The following is a 15,196-nucleotide window of genomic DNA, read 5'->3' on the forward strand; positions in this document are numbered from 1 at the left end:
ACCAGGGCGGCAGCGAAGGCGGCGGAGGGGGGGAGGGAGGAGGGGCTGATGGGGGAGGTGAGGGTGGCGGCGGGGAAGGAGGTGGGATGGGCGCCTTTGTGGGAGGGTAGGGCGGCAGTGACGGCGGGGGAGGCGGCCAGGCGAAGACGCGCACGTGGCCCGCATCGTCGCCCGCGTCGTCGTTTTTGTGTGCCCCGGCGGCCAGCACAGTTCCATCAGCACTAAGCGAGACCGAGCTGCCAAACTCGTCGAACGCCGCCTCACCATCGATATCGGACCCGCGCTGAGTCCACGCTGACCCTTCCCAGGTATACACGCGGACGTGACCTGTGTCGGTGCCTCCGCCGTTGTTCCGGTATGCGCCAACGGCCAGCACACTCCCGTCGTCGTTCAGCGAGACTGAGTTGCCGCTCAAGTCGTTCGTAGACTCGCCATCGATGTCGGCGCCAAGCTGCGCCCAGGTCCCGGCGACGAGCTCAAACACACGGGCGTGGCCTGCGTTGCTACCTCCGTCGTCGTTGCCATACGCGCCGACGGCGAGCCTCGCCCCATCCGCTGAGAGGCTGACGGAGTATCCAGAATAGTCGCCGTACGCCTCTCCGTCGATGTCTCCGCCAAGTTGGGTCCAGGCGCCACTGACGAGCTCAAACGCGCGGGCGTGGCCACACCCGTCCCCGTCCTCGCCACACCCGGCGTTGTACATCGCGCCGACGGCGACCCTCGTGCCATCCGCCGAGAGGCTGACGGAATTGCCCGCGCGGTCGGCCCTCGCCTCTCCGTAGATGTCTCCGCCAAGCTGGGTCCAGGCCCCGCCGGCGAGCTCGAACACACGGACTAAGCCGGTGGCGCAATTTGTCGTGCCATCAAACCCGGTGGCGCAATGCCATTTGAAGCCGACGGCGAGCCTCGCCCCGTCCGCTGAGAGGCTCACGGAGAATCCAGACTCGTCGCCCGCCGCCTCTCCGTCGATGTCTCCGCCAAGCTGCGCCCAAGCGCCACCGACGAGCTCAAACACGCGGGCATGGCCTGCGTAGGCATTGCTACCCGGCGCGCCGACGACGACCCTCGCCCCATCCGCCGAGAGGCTGACGGACCAGCCAGAGCGATCGCCTGCCGCCTCTCCGTCGATGTCTCCTCCGATCTGGCTCCAGGCCCCGGCAACGAGCTCGAACACGCGGGCGTGGCCTGCCTTGTCTCCTCCGTCGTCGTTGTGAGGCGCGCCGACGGCGACCCTCGTGCCATCCGCAGAGAGACTGACGGAGTTGGAGTACTCGACCCCAGATTGGTCGCCCGCCGCCTCTCCGTCGATGGCTCCGCCAAGCTGCGCCCACCACATTGCCGGTGGCGGGCGGGGCGCCCTTGCGGGCGGGTAGGGTGGCAGCGAGGGTGGCAGCGGGGGCGGTGACGGGGGAGGTGAGGGTGGCGGCGGGGAAGGAGGTGGGATGGGCGCCTTTGTGGGAGGGTAGGGCGGCAGTGACGGCGGGGGAGGCGGCCAGGCGAAGACGCGCACGTGGCCCGCATCGTCGCCCGCGTCGTCGTTTTTGTGTGCCCCGGCGGCCAGCACAGTTCCATCAGCACTAAGCGAGACCGAGCTGCCAAACTCGTCGAACGCCGCCTCACCATCGATATCGGACCCGCGCTGAGTCCACGCTGACCCTTCCCAGGTATACACGCGGACGTGACCTGTGTCGGTGCCTCCGCCGTTGTTCCGGTATGCGCCAACGGCCAGCACGCTCCCGTCGTCGTTCAGCGAGACTGACCAGCCGCTCAAGTCGTTCGTAGACTCGCCATCGATGTCGGCGCCAAGCTGCGCCCAGGTCCCGGCGACGAGCTCAAACACACGGGCGTGGCCTGCGTTGCTACCTCCGTCGTCGTTGCCATACGCGCCGACGGCGAGCCTCGCCCCATCCGCTGAGAGGCTGACGGAGTATCCAGAATAGTCGCCGTACGCCTCTCCGTCGATGTCTCCGCCAAGTTGGGTCCAGGCGCCACTGACAAGCTCAAACGCGCGGGCGTGGCCACACCCGTCCCCGTCCTCGCCACACCCGGCGTTGTACATCGCGCCGACGGCGACCCCGGTGCCATCCGCCGAGAGGCTGACGGAATTGCCCGCGCGGTCGGCCCTCGCCTCTCCGTAGATGTCTCCGCCAAGCTGGGTCCAGGCCCCGCCGGCGAGCTCGAACACACGGACTAAGCCGGTGGCGCAATTTGTCGTGCCATCAAACCCGGTGGCGCAATGCCAGTTCAAGCCGACGGCGACCCGCTCCTCCTAGGGAGTGTCTAGGAACCTTCGAGGAGCTTTCTAGGCCACGACCACCACGACGGCGACCCGGAGAGCTCCGACATCGACAGGCACTTTCAGCAGATCGCCCACGGGCCATGGATTGAGTTCTGGTGGCGGCTGCTCTCGCCCGCCCTCGGCCCGGCCCTCTGCTTCGTCACGATCCTCTGCTACTACGGCCTCAACGAGGTCTGCAGCCGACGCGGCCCCTTTCGCTGCTGTGCCCCCCCCACACACACGCCTCCTCGGCCGACTTTTTTCGACACAGCAAAGCTTGCCCGCCCCCCTGCCGCCCCCCTCGCAGCGAGCCCACGCGTCAAGCCCACTAGGTCCGCCTTCGTGCCACCAGGTCGCCCGCGACTTGGAGGAGCCCTTCCTCTACCCGCCGAACGACCTCCCCTGCTCGACCTTCCAAGACGACCTCAACCTGCGCCTGCTCGCGAGCGCGCAGGCCGCGTGCGACGGCGAGGCGCCCTTTTCTGGTTTTGACGAGAGGACGAGCCGCGCCGAGGAGGAGGCGGAGGCGCAGGCCGCAGGCGCACTCCTCGAGTGGGTGCGAGCTGCCGCGGAGCCGCCGAGCGCGGGGCCGTCGCCGTGCGAGCACAAGCCGACGCCTCTCGACGCGAGCCAGTCCTTGCCGCAGGACGACGCCTCGGCGCGATCGGACCACCCGATTGCAGCCGCGCTGCGCAGGTACACCGACTACCGCAGCGCGGGGTGGGAGGCGCGGCGGTCGAACCGCAATTCGATTCTGCACTGAGCACCGAACACGACATTGCGACGTCGTGCGATCTCGTTTTATTAATTATTATTTCGTAGCAAACGCACGCAAAACGCGAAAGGCGCAGAGAACCTAGACACGCACAAACTCCTCCTCTTCCTCAGTTCTCTTCCCGCTGTCGGTCGCGGCCGCCACTGACCATCGCCGGACGGACAGCGCCGAGGTGACCCGCCCGGAGCTATTCTGCCCCTCTGGTGCCGTGCTGGCTCTATGCAGCGCGACCCCCTCCTGAACGATGACGATGTCAGCCGCCGGCGACTCTGGCGAGTCGGGAACGTTCCAGGCACGCTTGCGGCGTGGGGAGCCGAAGTCGTCCAGCTCGAACGCACGGAGCTTCGCACCTCGGTGTGGCGTGGCAACGCATGGCCATACGAGCTGAAGGACGATGCCAGCGAAGAGAAAGAGGAGGAGGAGAACCAGGGCGGATCTCATTATGCCGTCGCTCGCCTGTGCGGCCTGCGTGGCAACGACAGAGACTGCGACGTGCACGAAATCTGGCGGCGGCGGTGGTGGGAAGGGCGGCGGAGCTGGCGGCGGAGGAGAAGGCGACGGTGGCATGGGCGGAGGCGGGTTCGGAGGCGGTGACGGCGACGGTGAGGGAGGCGGAGGCGATGGCGGGAGCGGCGGGAGCGGCGGCGGAGCGGCGGGAGGCAGCGGCGGAGGCGACGGTGGCAGCGGCGGAGATGGCGGCTCTGGCGGCGCGGCGGGTGCAGACTCGCCGCCCCAGAACCACGTGATTTGGCGCGCCGTGCTATAGGCAACACCCACGGGCTGCGGCATCAGCGGGAGGCTTCGCGTGGGCTGCAGCATCAGCTCCTCAAGCCACCCTTGCGGGGCCAGCGGGCAGGAAACCTCCTTGCGGCAAGCTTTTTTTGAGCTTAGCCTTCGATGTTATGAAACAACGCAAGGCGGACATGGCATATCGCTCTCGGGCTCACAGACATCCCTCACACCCGCCGCACACCCGCCGCCCCCGCGCGCGCCCCACCCCGGCCGGGAGAAAGGGGAGTGACAGTTTGGGATTACGAGCCCGAGTATGTTGAGTCCTGGCTCAACAACGCAGAGAACAAGAGGGGGTGGTCCGGCTCACAAGTCCGGCTCACGCGCCTCGAGCTCGCCATCTACCGCACTGAGCACTTCCGCCCCCTCGCTCCCAACCCACCCACCTCGCCGACCGCAGAACCGCGCGATCTCGGGCGATCTCGGGCCGCGCCGCGCGATCTCGGGCGATCTCGCGCTATCTCGGAGCTCCACGCCACGCCGCTTTTTTTGCCTTATGCGCCGCCAGGCGCCCGCCCCGGCGGTTCACTTCGCTCCGCTCGTTCACTTCGGCGCCGAGGTTCACTTCGCTCCGCTCGTTCACCGCCAGGCGCATGAGCCGGACTTGGGGGCCGGAGCCATGTCCGCCTTGCTTTGTTTGTTTCCTAACATTCATCGAGAGAGAGATTTTTTTGTTTGTTCATCGATCGAGAGAGATTTTTAGCAATACCAAACAACTTTGTTGTTGTAACATCGAAGGCTAGCTCAAAGAGAGAAAGAGAGCAGTAAGCTAAACGTACGTAAGCTCTCTGCTAAACAAAACACAAAGTGCGCGCCGGGCTGGCTCCGTCCGGGGCTCGCCCGCGCACCGCGACAAGGAGGGCAAACCCACGGGACGAGTGGACTGCTTCAAGGCCGTCGGCACCTTCTTTGGCGACCCTGAAGCCTGCAAAAAGGCGCTCACCGCGCACCTCAGGAAGAAGCTCGCGCCGCTCGACGTCATCGACACGATCGTCGACACTGACTGCGTCACGAACACCTCGCAGCTCCGCCTCAACCTCGTCCAACGGATTGCCTGTGCAAAGACCAAGTACATTGCCGGCATCACGCCGCCCAATGTCGCGTGCGAGGCTCTCGAGTTTTTGCGCAGCACAACCGCATCCGCAAGTCCTTTGAGGGCATTGCTCGCGCCGACGCCTCGCCCCAGGCGCTCCGCGACCTCGCGTGGCTCCAGGCGCAGCTGCCGACCGAGATGGGCGGGTGCAACATCGACACCGCCTTCACGCGAGCCGACAGCGACTTCTCCATGTCGCTCCTCAAGAACTGGCGCACCCTCGTCGCCCACAACCCCGACTTCGCCCTCGACGAGGGAGGTGCGTCCAAGTACCCCGCCATCGCCGCAGCTATCGCCACCTACGAGTCCGCCCTCTCGGACTGGAAGGAGGTGTGCGAGAAGCGCACCGCCCGCGACAAAAACAAGTACCACACCGTCCGCGGCGGCTACCTGACTGAGTTCTACCCCAAGAGCGTCCCGCTCCCCGAGCCCGAGTGGCCGAGTCCCTTCCAGCTACCGACGCGATTCTCAATGGCACTTGCAAATCCACGTACCCGCGGCCGCGGGCGCTCGCTGCCATCAAGAATCACAAGGACTGGTACGCGCACCAGGAGCTCGTCAAGGCGCGGGATGTGCACGTCAAGAACAACCCGTCCCTCGGAGACAGCGCCGTCAACAACCGCGAAGCCGCGCGCTTCGTCTCCGCCTCAACGCCTTTCGCCGGCAAGGCCTTCGATGTCCGTGTCGACGGTACGTACGCCACCGCCCTCTCCGCCTCCGACACCCTCCAGGACGAGCTCCAGCGGAAGCTCGGCCTTTGGCTCTCCGCGGCGCTTCCCACCCTTCGGGTCGCGCTCGAGCGGGGCATGCCAGTCGATTTCTTCGGCGACTACCTTTACAACAAGGCCAACCACCGGCGGCCCCACGACGGCGTCCTCGCCGCCTGGGCGGACGCGATGCGCGCCCCGGCCAACGCGCCGGTCGTGCACGGCGACAAGGAGAAACCAGAGCTCACCCGGCAGTACAACGAGGGGTACAAGGTCGACCTCGCGGAACCCCACGCTGGCCCGGGAGGAGGCGATGAGGTGAATGAAGTCAAGCTCTGGACGCCCCTCGCCCCCTCCTCAAGACCTCCTCGCCGGGCTTTGGCAACGCCTCGAGTGGCGGCACCCCCGCCTCCGTTGGCCACTCCTACGCCTTCGGCAACACCGAAGAGAAGGCCCGCCGCCTAAACATGGGCTGCAAGGCGCGCGGGCAGCCCGGCCAGCCCTTCTCCCACAAGACCGGCCACGGCTACGTCAAGGCGCGCATCGCGGTTTCTACCACGACGCGATCTTTGTCAAGCGCAACAACTTCAACGAGAAGTTCGGCGGCGGCTTCTCGCCCACCGCCGTTCTCAAGCTGCGCCGCCTCGCGCGCAAAGTCGCGCGCGGCAGCGTTGACCGCACAGCCTACTCGCCCAAGTACTCGCTCTCTTTTATGTCCCACCATGCAGAGCGCATCTCTCTCTCTGTTGTGCGAGGCGTGAACCGCGCCATTCGCTCTCACCTGGCAACCCTGTCTGCACGTCTCGCGCGCGCGTGAACAGGGCCGTGAACAGGGCACCGGGGGGGTGCGATGAAGTGAATGAAATCAAGCTCTGGACGCCCCTCCTCAAGACCGCCTCGCCGGGCGTTGGCAACGCCTCGAGTGTGGCGGCACGCCCGCCTCCGTTGGCCACTCCTACGCCTTTTCTAACACCGAAGAGAAGGCCCGCCGCCTAAACATGGGCTGCAAGGCGCGCGGGCAGCCCGGCCAACCCTTCTCCCACAAGACCGGCCACGGCTATGTCAAGGCGCATCGCGGTTTCTACCACGACGCGATCTTTGTCAAGCGCAACAACTTCAACCTGCTGCTCCACGAGACGTTCGGCGGCGGCTTCTCGCCCACCGCCGTTCTCAAGCTGCGCCGCCTCGCGCGCAAAGTCGCGCGCGGCAGCGTTGACCGCACAGCCTACTCGCCCAAGTACTCGCTCTCTTTTATGTCCCACCATGCAGAGCGCATCTCTCTCTCTGTTGTGCGAGGCGTGAACCGCGCCATTCGCTCTCACCTGGCAACCCTGTCTGCACGTCTCGCGCGCGCGTGAACAGGGCCGACACAGCGGGGCGAAGGGCGATTCCGGATTTTGGAGGAACGGCGTGCCTGTGGCGGATGCAGGCTGTCCCTTCTCAGAACTCTCGCCCGAGCGCCCCAGCCCTCGTGCGACGTCTGAAGATGAGCGCCTTCTCCATGCTGGGCGAGGGCAACCGCTCGGAGGCGTTGAGTGCGGTCGAAGCCAATGGTTGGGTAGTAGAGCTAGATAGAGGGTCGCTCTACACTTACTTAGCCTCTGGCCCTCTCTGCAGGTGCAAGCAGCGAGCGAGCACTCAACTTAACAAACTGTCTGCACGTCTCGCGCGCGCGTGAACAGGGCCCAAGGCGTTCACCCCTAACACGACAAGGACCATGCAGAAAACTCTTTTGTCCCAGACTCGCCTCTCGCCACTCTCGGAAACGTTCGCAGGTGGCGAACAGGCACGCGCGGCAACACAGAGCCTTGCACCCTTTCGCCCCTTCTCATCACTGCCCCGGCGCCCACTCCTCGACCTTCTTGGGCAGCAGCTGGTTCGACAGGTCCTCCCCGTGGCCCAGACAGCCGTCCTCGCCCTTGCCCCAGGTAAAGAAGGCGCCGTCGGCGGTGATGGCGAGGCTGTGGTAGACTCCAGCCGAGACAGCGACGACGCACTGACCAGCGAAGGCCTCGACCTTCTTCGGCAGCAGCTGCCGCTGGTCGTCGCCGTGGCCCAACCGGCCTTCCTCGCCTTTGCCCCAGCTCCAGGCGGCGCCGTCAGCGGTGAGGGCGAGGCTGTGGAAGACTCCTGCCGACACAGCGGCGACGCACCGCCCAGCGAAGGCCTCGATCTTCTTGGGCAGCAGCTGGATCTGCTGGTCGCAGTGGCCCAGCTGGCCCAAGCCTCCAAAGCCCCAGCTCCAGACGCTGCCGTCGGCGGTGACGAGGCTGTGGTGGGCTCCAGCCGATACAGCGACGACGCGCTGGTCAGCAAAGGCCTCGACCTTTTTGGGCAGCAGCTGGCGCTGCTGGTCGCCGTGGCCCAGCTTGCCATAGTCTCCATCGCCCCAGCTCCAGACGGCGCCGTCGGCGGTGATGGCGAGGCTGTGCGCCCCTCCAGCCGACACAGCGACGACGCGCTGGCCAGCAAAGGCCTCGATCTTCTTCGGCAGCAGCTGGCGCTGCCGGTCGCCGTGGCCCAGCCGGCCTTGCCCTCCATAGCCCCAGCTCCAGACGGAGCCATCGGTGGTGATGACGAGGCTGTGCGCCCCTCCAGCGGACACAGCGATGACGCGCCGCCCAGCCAAGGCCTCGATCTTCTTCGGCAGCAGCTGGCTCTGCCCGTCGCCGTGGCCCAACCGGCCGTCGCCTCCCAAGCCCCAGCTCCAGACGGCGCCGTCGGCGGTCAGGGCGAGGCTGTGGTAATACCCAACCGACACACTCACGGCACGCTCCTCGCCCAGCGAAGAGGAGAGGCGGGTCGGCGTGTTGAGCCGCGTCACGCCCTCGCCGTGACCGAGGAGGGCGTGATCCGGCGCATAGCCGCACGACGAGAGCCGCCCCTCGCCGTCAATGAAGAGGCTGTGGTAGTGGCCTGCGGCCGCCCTCACCGGCGGGTTGGCCTCGCGCAGCAGCGCAGAATAGCACAGCCACCGCACGGCGCAGCTCTCGCCCTCGGGCTGCGCCAGCAGCTCGAAGCCGCGCTCTTGCGCCCACAAGCGGATGCCCTGCTCCGCGAGCGAGTGAAAGAGGAGCGAGACGGCCGCGGCGCGAGCGATGTCGACGGGGCTGTCGCAGCGGGAGAGGGCGCGCTCGAGGAGCTCCCTGGGGAGGTCGAGGAGGCGGGCGGGCGGCGGCGTGTCTGGCGAGGGCGCGGCGGTGGAGGCGGAGGCGAGGCGGCGCGAGCGGCGGCGCGGCGGGGTGGACATCGCGAGAAAAAGAAAAAGCTCCCACGGTAGTCGAAAGGTACCGTAGCGCCGGCATCATCCGTAGAGGCACGAGTGTTCGAAGAGAGAGTGGACCTGAGCAACGACATGACTTGGAGGCAAATGATCGGAGTGGGAGTCAGAAATGTGGTCCTTGCGCGAGGAGAGCTTGATAGACTCGAGGGGCCAGGATACGCCGCGAGGAGGACGGAGTTGCGCCGAAAGGCGAAAGAAGCCGCGAGAACAAGGGACCGGCAGGCGGCGGCGTCGCAGGACGAGGCAGAAGAGAACGTCGCGACAGAGGAGGAAGTGTGGCTTATCCTCCGGCCAGTATGGCCTCGACTATTGCATCGCCGAGGCCGACACCACCAGCGACATGACAGCGTCGACCACCATGGCAGCTCCAACGTGTACGCTACCATGGACAAGTCTTGCACCCTATATGTCAGCCACCGCCTCGCACACGGCCATCGCCGCAAGCTGCATCTTGCGATGCTGCTCGGGAGAGGAGCCGGCGGCGGGGCGGTCCGCCAGCAAGCGGCGCAGCATCGAGAGCACTCCGTTGCGGACGAGCGGCACAAGCATCTCCCTGGACGCGATTGCCGTCATGAGGGTGGGCAGCACTCTCGCCCGCGCCTCCGTCGGCATCGCCGCTGCGGTACGGTCGAGTGACACGGCATGGTGGCATCGCCGCACGAGTGCGAGCGCATCCTCCTCGCGGGCAACCGCTAGCGCCAGGGCCGCCGCCGCCGCTGCCGCCGCCGTCGCCACGGGTGGTGGTCTCGCTGCCGGCGCCAATGCGACGGGTGGCGCTGACCCGCCCAAGAAGTCGCCGTCGAGAAGCCGCTCGACGACAGACGAGCCCACCCTCCCGCCCCTCCCGCCACCCTGTTCCGCCGCGCGGCACGAGTCGACCGACTCGGAGCGGACCGAGCGCGACCGCGTCACCGAGGCGGCGGAGCGCGCCTCGCTCGCCTCGCAGGGCGGCTCGAGCGGCCGCTTGTCCGACGGGGTCACGCCCGCGGCCGGGCGGCCCCGCTCGCGCGTGATGACGATGACGATCGACGACTGACGCAGACTTATTGAGGGCTCGCGCCCGTGCGCGCAAATGCCCCCCGCCCACCCCTCCCCCCCTCCGTGCAGCACGGCGGCTCGCCGTGGAGGGGTGTGGAAGCGCGCGCTCCGCCAGGCGCGCAACCTCTAGAAGAGGCGCAGGCTCCTCGCACCCAGAGTCACCCCCGCCCCGCCTCCCCCCGCGCGCATGTCTTCCCCTTTACGTGTGAGGTCTCTGTGAAGTTATTGGTCTGAGTGTGTGTGTGATAAGGACGCTGCTCGCTGGACGGCTTACATTGTTACAAGACGCGCGAATCGCGCCCGAAACCCGAATTCGTTTTTGGATTTTGCTTCCCCATTCACGTTTTTCAGCGTTCAGGCTTCATTGTTCCGTTCAGCTCGAGCTGCTCACGATTGCTGAGAAAAAGAAAAACAAGAGCTGATTTCGCCACATCGACATGCCCTCGCTGATTTTCACCGGGGGTGCGATTACCGGCGAGAGCGGGGCGCCAATCATAGAGCTGCTTACGGGCTCAGGCCCGCGCTACGCGGCCGAAGCGCAGCCGAGCGTCTACGCCTATTCCGCCAAGTTCGACGATTCTGTTGCAGCATTGGTGCCCAAAGGCTCGGTCGTCGTGACCGACTCGCCCAAGGCGTGGGCCGAAAGTGGGGCCTTGGTGTTTGAGTACCTCGGCCTCCGCCACCTGGAGCCGGCCTCGTTCGACGCAATGGTGAGCGAGGTTTGCTGCTAATCCGTCACCCATCACGCCGACCGCCGCCATCGCACCACCGCTCAACCCACCTCCACCACGTCGTGGTTAGGTCAGCGGCGCGGCCGGCATGATGTACGAGGAGCTGTACGACGTCGACGACGTGCTGGCGCGACAGCTGATGGTGGCACGGTTCGACGGAGCTTTCCTCTGCAAACGGTGTCTTCCTCTGTGCCACCGCCGCTGCCGGCCCCGCCGCCGCCGCGAGGACCTTGTGTCACAATATATTCTCTCTTGCGCGCGAGGTGTGCGTCGGCGGCGCCGGCGGAGGGTGCCGTGTTCCTGAGCTTGAGCCCTCTCTCGAGCGACACGGAGATGAACGCGAAGCCGCAGCCGGGGCCGATGATGTCCTTCACGTTTGGCGGCGGAGGGGGCAAGATCACGTTTATCGTACCGGCCGGCTGGTCGCACGAGCAGATCCCCGAGGGGATGATCAAGGTGATCAACATCCTGCGCTCCTGCCGCGGTAAGGGGCCCATCATAGCCGTCCACACCGTCTACGACAAGTGAGGGTGCGGGGGGTGGGCCTCGGTGCCCGTTCCGCTCTCCTCTTGCTGTGCCAAAACCCATGGCCAAACCGCACCCTGTACAACGTTGTACCGCCACAGCGGACGTATCTTTCTGCGCCGTGTGCACGTGTTCCTTTCTCTTGTATTGCATTACCTGCGTGGCCCCGCTGGCGCTGTGCACCAGCGGCGCGCGGGGGCAGCCGGCAGCGCAGCTGCCAAGTGCCATATGGTTCTCGCGGAGGGTTCGGTACGGCTTTACACGGGCATGTTACGAGACACTTGTATCAGTCCTATTTTTTGTACCAAGGTGCGACCATGCGCTCACAAGTCACATACGCAGAGAGACCGGACTGGGACACGCCCCCGGGGCCACAGTCTGCGTGCCACACACCCCACGCGCCAGCTATCTATAATCTCGTGTGTTCACATAATGGAGGTGCCAGACACTCGACAACCGAACGGCGATGCGAAGTAGCGAAGCGAGCCGCCACGGCGTGTGCATGCCAGGACGCTGCGGGCCGCTTCGGCACCTTCGGAACGGCACCGTCCGGCTGAGCATGGGACAAACTTGCGTGCGTGAGCCGCGTCGTCCTCCTCACTGCCCCAGACCCCATGCCTCGATCTTCTTGGGCAGCAGCTGGTTCGACAGGTCCTCTCCGTGGCCTAGGCAGCCGTCCTCGCCCTTGCCCCAGGTAAAGAAGGCGCCGTCGGCGGTGATGGCGAGACTGTGGCTGCTTCCAGCCGACACAGCGACGACGCGCTGGCCAGCGAAGGCCTCGATCTTCTTCGGCAGCAGCTGGCTCTGCCGGTCGCCGTGTCCCAGCTTGTCAAAGCCTGCACCGCCCCAGCTCCAGACGGCGCCGTCGGCGGTGATGGCGAGGCTGTGGTCGGTTCCCGCCGACACAGTGACGACACGCTGGCCAGCCAAGGCCTCGACCTGCTTTGGCAGCAGCTGGATCTGCTCGTCGCCGTGGCCCAGCATACCGTGGTATCCGTGGCCCCAGCTCCAGACCTCTCCGTCGGCGGTGAGGGCGAGGATGTGGTACTCTCCAGCAGACACAGCGACGACGCGCCGGCCAGCAAAGGCCTCGATCTTCTTCGGCAGCAGCTGGCGCTGCCGGTCGCCGTGGCCTAGCTGGCCAACGCCTCCATAGCCCCAGCTCCAGACGGCTCCGTCGGCGGTGATGGCGAGACTGTGGCCGTATCCCGCCGACACAGCGACGACGCGCTGGCCGGCAAAGGCCTCAACCTTCTTTGGCTGCCACCGGTCCTGCTCGTCATTGTGGCCCAACCTGCCAAAGGATCCACTGCCCCAGCTCCAGACAGATCCGTCGGCGGTGATGGCGAGGCTGTGCTGGCCTCCAGCCGACACAGCGACGACCCGCTGATCAGCGAAGGCCTCGATCTTCTTCGGCAGCAACTGCTTCAGCTCGCCGCCGTGGCCCAGCTGGCCAAAGGCTCCACTGCCCCAGCTCCAGACGGCGCCGTCGGCGGTGGCAGCGAGGTTGTGGTATATTCCAGCCCACACGCTCACTGCACGCTCGCCGCCCAGCGTGGAAGAGAAGCGGGTCGGCGTGTTGAGCCGCGTCACGCCCTCGCCGTGGCCGAGTAGCCCAGGGAAGACTGCCGAAGCTGAGCCGCACGACGAGAGCCGCCCCTCGCCGTCGATGAAGACGCTGTGCTGCCAGCCTGCTGCCGCCCTCGCCGGCGGGTTGTGCTCGCGCAGCAGAGCAGCAAAGCACAGCCACCGCAAGGCGCAGCTCTCGTTCTCTGGCTGCGCCGGCAGCTCGAAGCCGCGCTCTTGCGCCCACAAGCGGATGGCCTCCAGCGCAAGCGAGGCGTGGAAGAGGAGCGAGACGGCCGCGACGCGAGCGATGTCGGCGGGGTCGCAGCGAGAGAGGGCGCGCGCGAGGAGCTCCGTGGGGAGGTCGAGGAGGCGGGTTGGCGGCGGCGTGTCTGGCGAGGGCGCGGAGGCGGAGGTGGCGGCGAGGCGGCGCGAGCGGCGGCGCGGCGGGGTGGACATCGCGAGAAAAAGATTTTCCCCGCCAGAAAGAGGCAGACGACCAAGGGTTAGGGTACCACACTCCTCTCCTTAAATCCCTGTGTGGTGGCGGCGTGCCGTCCTCCCATCCCTCACTTGGGGTGTCTGTTTTCTTTCTTTCTTTTTTTAGGGAGGGTGGGCGACGGCTAGCGCACCACACCCCTCTCCTTAAAATCCCTGTGTGGTCAGCCTCGATGGGCTGGACCTCGATGCGGCTGGGCGGGCAGGCGACGCCGAAGGCGGGGACAGACGGGACCAGGGCGGCGGAAACGGCGCGCCGCGCGCAGGCGGCAGCGCTCAGCGGTCGGCTCGCACTCTCCTCGCCCGCTCCAGACGTGCTCGACGCGATCGCGCAAACAATGTCGGCACGCCCGCATTCTCGCCGGGAGGATTGTTCGGTTTCCCGCGACGCAAGTGACGCGCCCCGCTCCGCCGACACACCATTTCGATGCGCGCGCCCGCGGCGCCGCGGCTCGCGCAGTCCACAGAGCAGATAAGGCGTGCGGAGCGACCATTGTGTGGAGCGCCTTGTTGTTGTGCTTGGCCGCCGCGCGATTACCTGCGTCCCACACGTCACGCGCGCGCAGGAGAGCTTGCCCTTCAAACGGAGGTAGTAAGAAACACGAAGACTCAACACATCAAACTACACAAACAACACAGAGTCGGGGAAGTACTGAAAGAGGTAGAGGGACCCAGGATGAAGACATTTTAGGACACTCACGGACACCGACACGGACTAATCAAGACAACAAGGCAGCTTTTCCTATGGACCCCCTGAGCTGTCCAAACGCGAAATGTACATCTCTCGGCGGCCACTCTAGAGCTCCAAGTTCTCGCCCCCGGCCTCGCGGCCAGGCTTGCCACGAGCTCACGGCGAAAGGTCGACCGTCTTGCGGGTCGACTCGCGGGGAGACACGCCGCGCGGCCTCGACAGGAAGATGGCGTCCGGGATTGCGAAAGCAGCGACGTACACAAACATGGCCCAGAGGAAGCAGTACTCCCAGGCGATGATCTTCGAGTGAGCGATGAGTTCGCACTTGTGCTTGATGCACCTGCCAGTCGGCTGCTCCGCCATCCACTCGCGGCCCGAGTAGAAGAGCTGCCGCGCGGTGAGCGGCGTCTCAATCCACTTGCACGTGTAGCCCGGCAAGGCGTTGAACCCGAGCAACTGGTTGAGCAGCTGGAGATCAAGGCCGAGCATTTCGTCGTTGCCGTTGCCAAGGCTGTACATGATGTCGAGCCTTCCGCCCGGGTCGAGCAAACCCTTCCTGTCGATTGGCAACTGGGGCAATGGAACAAAGTTGTGGTTCTCCCTCGGCGCAGTTGGTGGCATCGGCGGAGGAGCCGTAACCGGCTGGAGCGACGTGGGCCACTGATCGCACGTATCCGCGTCGCGGATAGTGTGGCAGAAGTTGGACATGTCGTCCTCGCCGCGACGCGGGTTGAGGGGATTGATGAAGAGGCTCCACGCCATTCCCACAAGTGAGATGATCACGAGGAGGAAGGCCAAAACACGGACCCAGACGCCGCGGTGGCAGAGCCCTGCGCGGAGCCCACTGGGAACGCGGAGCCCACTCTCGCCGACCTGGCGCGCGAAGAACCAGGCGAATACAATCACAATGAGGAGGGGGGTGCCGATAAGCATCGGGAACGCGTGGAGGACGAGGTTGATGTTGTGCTGCAAATCGTACGGATCGTTCAGGTCGGTGGTGTAGTTGAAGGAAAAGATGCCGGTCATGGCCGGGGTGAATACGCAAATGAGGGCGAGCGATTTCATGAATGCGACCTTCTTTGGGACAGTGCCGTCGATCACCTCGGCGAGTGATTGCGGGTACATCTGATTGGCGAGGGCCCTGTAGAAGGAGTAGGAGCCGAGTGCGAGCACGAAGAACATAAAGACGTAGCCTTGCCAAATGTAGTTCGCGCAGACGCAC

General features: G+C 65.9%; 1 protein-coding gene across 1 annotated transcript; it reads right to left on the reverse strand.

Annotated features, from left to right (window-relative positions):
• Positions 1-3,074: 3,074 nt before the first annotated feature.
• On the reverse strand, positions 3,075-3,905 carry EMIHUDRAFT_436010 (hypothetical protein). The gene has a single exon (XM_005772449.1). The coding sequence runs from the start codon at positions 3,870-3,872 to the stop codon at positions 3,135-3,137; it is 738 nt and encodes a 245-aa protein (XP_005772506.1). The 5' UTR covers positions 3,873-3,905; the 3' UTR covers positions 3,075-3,134.
• Positions 3,906-15,196: the final 11,291 nt, after the last annotated feature.

The sequence above is a fragment of the Emiliania huxleyi genome (assembly GCF_000372725.1).
Source record: "Emiliania huxleyi CCMP1516 unplaced genomic scaffold EMIHUscaffold_36, whole genome shotgun sequence".
Lineage (NCBI taxonomy): Eukaryota > Haptophyta > Isochrysidales > Noelaerhabdaceae > Emiliania > Emiliania huxleyi.

Coding starts and splice junctions, on each gene's coding strand:
- EMIHUDRAFT_436010 (XM_005772449.1), bottom strand. CDS start 3,872: ATGCTGCAGCCCACGCGAAGCCTCCCGCTGATGCCGCAGCCCGTGGGT.